The sequence below is a fragment of the Mus pahari genome, chromosome 3 (genome assembly GCF_900095145.1).
Source record: "Mus pahari chromosome 3, PAHARI_EIJ_v1.1, whole genome shotgun sequence".
NCBI classification, from domain to species: Eukaryota; Metazoa; Chordata; class Mammalia; order Rodentia; family Muridae; genus Mus; species Mus pahari.
The window spans coordinates 26,158,072-26,161,201 of record NC_034592.1 but is presented as its reverse complement, the minus strand read 5'-3'; the positions used below and the strand labels follow the sequence as shown (position 1 = coordinate 26,161,201).

At 52.3% G+C, this 3,130-nt stretch overlaps 1 protein-coding gene across 1 annotated transcript in view; it reads right to left on the bottom strand.

Annotated features, from left to right (window-relative positions):
• The window catches only part of Olfml2a (olfactomedin like 2A), a 30,354-nt gene extending 27,896 nt beyond the window's left edge, over positions 1-2,458 (bottom strand). The window contains exon 1 of the mRNA XM_021193393.2: positions 2,258-2,458. Coding sequence (XP_021049052.1) covers positions 2,258-2,362 — 105 coding nt within the window. The 5' untranslated portion in view covers positions 2,363-2,458. The remainder of the gene's footprint in view (positions 1-2,257) is intronic.
• Positions 2,459-3,130: the final 672 nt, after the last annotated feature.

Below are 3,130 nucleotides of genomic sequence, written 5' to 3'. Positions count from 1 at the left end.
AGGAGCCTGCCAGGAGGAGGAGGAGGAGGAGGAGGAGGAAGCTGCCTGCAGAGAGGCCAAGTAAAGACTCTAGGACCCTGAGTTCACTTCAAGTTCCAATGCGGTCCTCTTAAGCCCTCCATCCCACCCCAACAAAAACAGGCCATGCTTGCAGGGGAAGAAATTGAGGTTGTTACTGTGGAGAGAGAGATGGTGATAATGAAAACAGCTCTGCAGAGCCAGCAGGAGTCTGGCTGGGCTAAGGAATGCAGAGTAAATTCACCCATCGCTTGATTTTTATTTATCCCAGCTGGCCGAAGTGGATCAGGCATGGGAGGTGTCAGGGGGAGGGTTGTGCTGGGTCCCCAGCTGCTTTAGCCTCCCCTATCCACCAGCCCCAGCTTGCCCTGGGACAAGTAAATATACCCCCTTCCCAACCTAGCAAGTGTTTGGCTGACTCACTACGTAAACAGGGTGTTGGGTTTTCTTTGTCTTAGCTTTGTTTTGGATGTGAGCCCTCCTGCTCTATAGCCTTTTTAAGAAGCTCAGAAAGGCCCAAGACTAAATGTCCTTCTCTGAGCCACAGAGGATAGGCAGCGGGTGAGAGAGCACTCATCAGAGCTATCGGAGCCAAAGGGGGACATTGACTTTCAGATAGAGGCACCGAAGTCCAGAGGCACCAATCATATATCCAAGTTTGCACAGCAAAAGAATAGATTTTACCCTTTACCTACTCACAGGTGGACTCAAGTTCTACTTAAAATAAACAAACAAACAAACAAAACTGGACTGACATCTAGAGAAGCAGCTGCCCTTATCCTCTACAAGTAGATCCCTACAGTTTCCCTCTAGGCCAGGGGCTTCTCAGCCCTCCTAATGCTGTGGCCCTTTAATACAGCTTATGTGGTGGTGACCCCCACCCCCAGTCATAAAGTTATTCGGCTGCTACTTCATAACAGCAATTTTGCTACTGTTATGAATTGTAAGCATGGTATATGTGATCCCTGGGAGGAGGTTGGTTGACTCTGGTGTCTCAACCCACAGGTTGAGAACCTGCTGCTCCAGGCCCATCTTCATCAGTTCATTTCTAGAATGCTCTTAAGGGGTTGTTGATCTGTCTCAAGTGCTTGCTCCATCTATGTTCTGGATCTAATCCGGGGCTTTGGGATTCTTGTGGAGCATAGAATCATCTACCTGGGCAATTACTGAGCAAGGTGCTTAGCATTCTGCAGGTATACCTCACTAGGTCGAGAGTGAGTGAGTACAGTGCCCCCCTCCCCATGCTTATAAGTGAAGAGATGGTGGTGAATGTCTTTAGTCTTAGCACTGGGGAAGCAGATGCAGTAGGATCTATGTGAGTTTGAGGCCAGCCTGGTCTACATGTTTGTGATTCAGGCTAGCCAGAATTATACACTGAGATCCTGTTTCAACAAAAATGGGAGCGGGGCTTGCACGCTTGCCTTCTTGCTCTCCCCCTGTCTTCTCCCCCTCCCCCTCTCTCTACGTGCTCATGGCTGGCCTCTTCTTCTCCCCCCCTGCCCCCAACCTTTCTCTGTCTCTGTTACCCTCTCAACTCCCCTCCCTATGCCCAGAATAAACTCTATTCTATACAAAAACAAACAAACGGGAGCAGAGGTGGGGGGAAGAGGTGGGGAAGGGTGGAGGGAGGTGGAAAAGGAGAGGAAGGGCGGGGGAGAGAGAGAGACACAGAGAGACAGAGAGACACAGAGACACACACACACAGAGGTGTAAAACACAGCTGACAGGTGAATACAATATGAGAACTCAAGTCTCAGAGATGATGGCAGGCTCAGATTCAACGAAAAAGTAACTTTGGGTTCCCAGCCTCTCCTGAAAGCCTTGGTCTAAGGTCTACAGCAAACCTGGGAGTCCTTTGGTAACAGTTGTCCCTGGGTCTACCTAAGCGGTCAGCCTTCCCTGGAAACTCTCAACCAGTTGCTCTTATTGTCCACTTCCTCTTGCCCGCCCACCCCAGAGCACCTAGGACTTCCCAACTTGATCCTGGGTTTGAAGTCCAATCTCTGAGTAGTGACAAGGTCCAAAGCGCCTCTTCCTCGGGCTCCAGGACCTAAGTACCCTATCATAACCAGCGTTTCTTCTCAAGGCTTTGATTCCAGCAGAGTCTAGACTGAGTCCCAACTCTGATCTGCCTTTCCCTAGTCCCCACTCCCTGCTGAATGCACCCTCCTTGGCAAGCACCCTCAGTCATAGCGCCCCCTCGCGCCGATCACCGCTTAGTTGTGCCAGGTTCCAGTACCTTACTGTCGGGCCACACAGGACCAGCCCGAAGCAAAACCAGCAGCACCAGCACCAGCAGCAGCCTCAGCTGGAGGTACCTAGGCAGGACAGCTGCCGCTTCCATGGCTGGATGGGCTCCGACGCCTCTGCACGCACGCTAGGTAGCGCCGGCAGTACTGCGAGTCCGCCTGCAGCCCAGCTCTGCCGAGGGGGCGCCCCCCCAACCCGGTGCCCTAGTAGCTCTGCTAGAGGCGGAGCTAGGGTGGAGGGGTGCCCGCCCCTCCTCTCCCCTCCCCACCCATCCTCTGCGGTCCGGCGACTTTGCAAATTGTCTCTGGGAGAGGACTGTAGAAGCAGCCAGGCAGTAAGAGAGGGGCAGCCTCGCGATGTACTGGGGTCAGGTTCTGTGAAGTGAGGGACCTCGCACGTGTCCTTTTGCCTTTTTGAGACCCAGTTTCCCCATCGATAAAAGGGAGAAAATAGTCTCTTTGGAATGATTGCAAAGTTCAAGTGATACTTCCAGTTCAGTCCTTGCTCTGACAAAGTCATCCTGCCCGCCCCCCCCCCCGCTCGCCCCCCACCATTCTCGGTTCTAGCCTTTTCAAGGTTCATCCTTTTCTCTTCCACATCTTCCGTCTTTCTCCTCGCTCTGCTATGCCGAGAACAGCCCACTCCTTTCCATCCTCAGCAGAGCGTCTGATTTCTCAGTTTCCCAGGCAGCAATTGCTAGCTCCAGGGCTCCTGGGGTCTTAGGCCTCTGCTGCGCCTAGGTGATTTGCTGAATCTTTGGAGATCCACCATTGTAATGAAATTCAAGACGGTATCGCTTACCCTTCCTAATTTCATATTCTCTCGTTCTCTCTCTCTCTCTCTCTTCTCTCTCTCTCTCTCT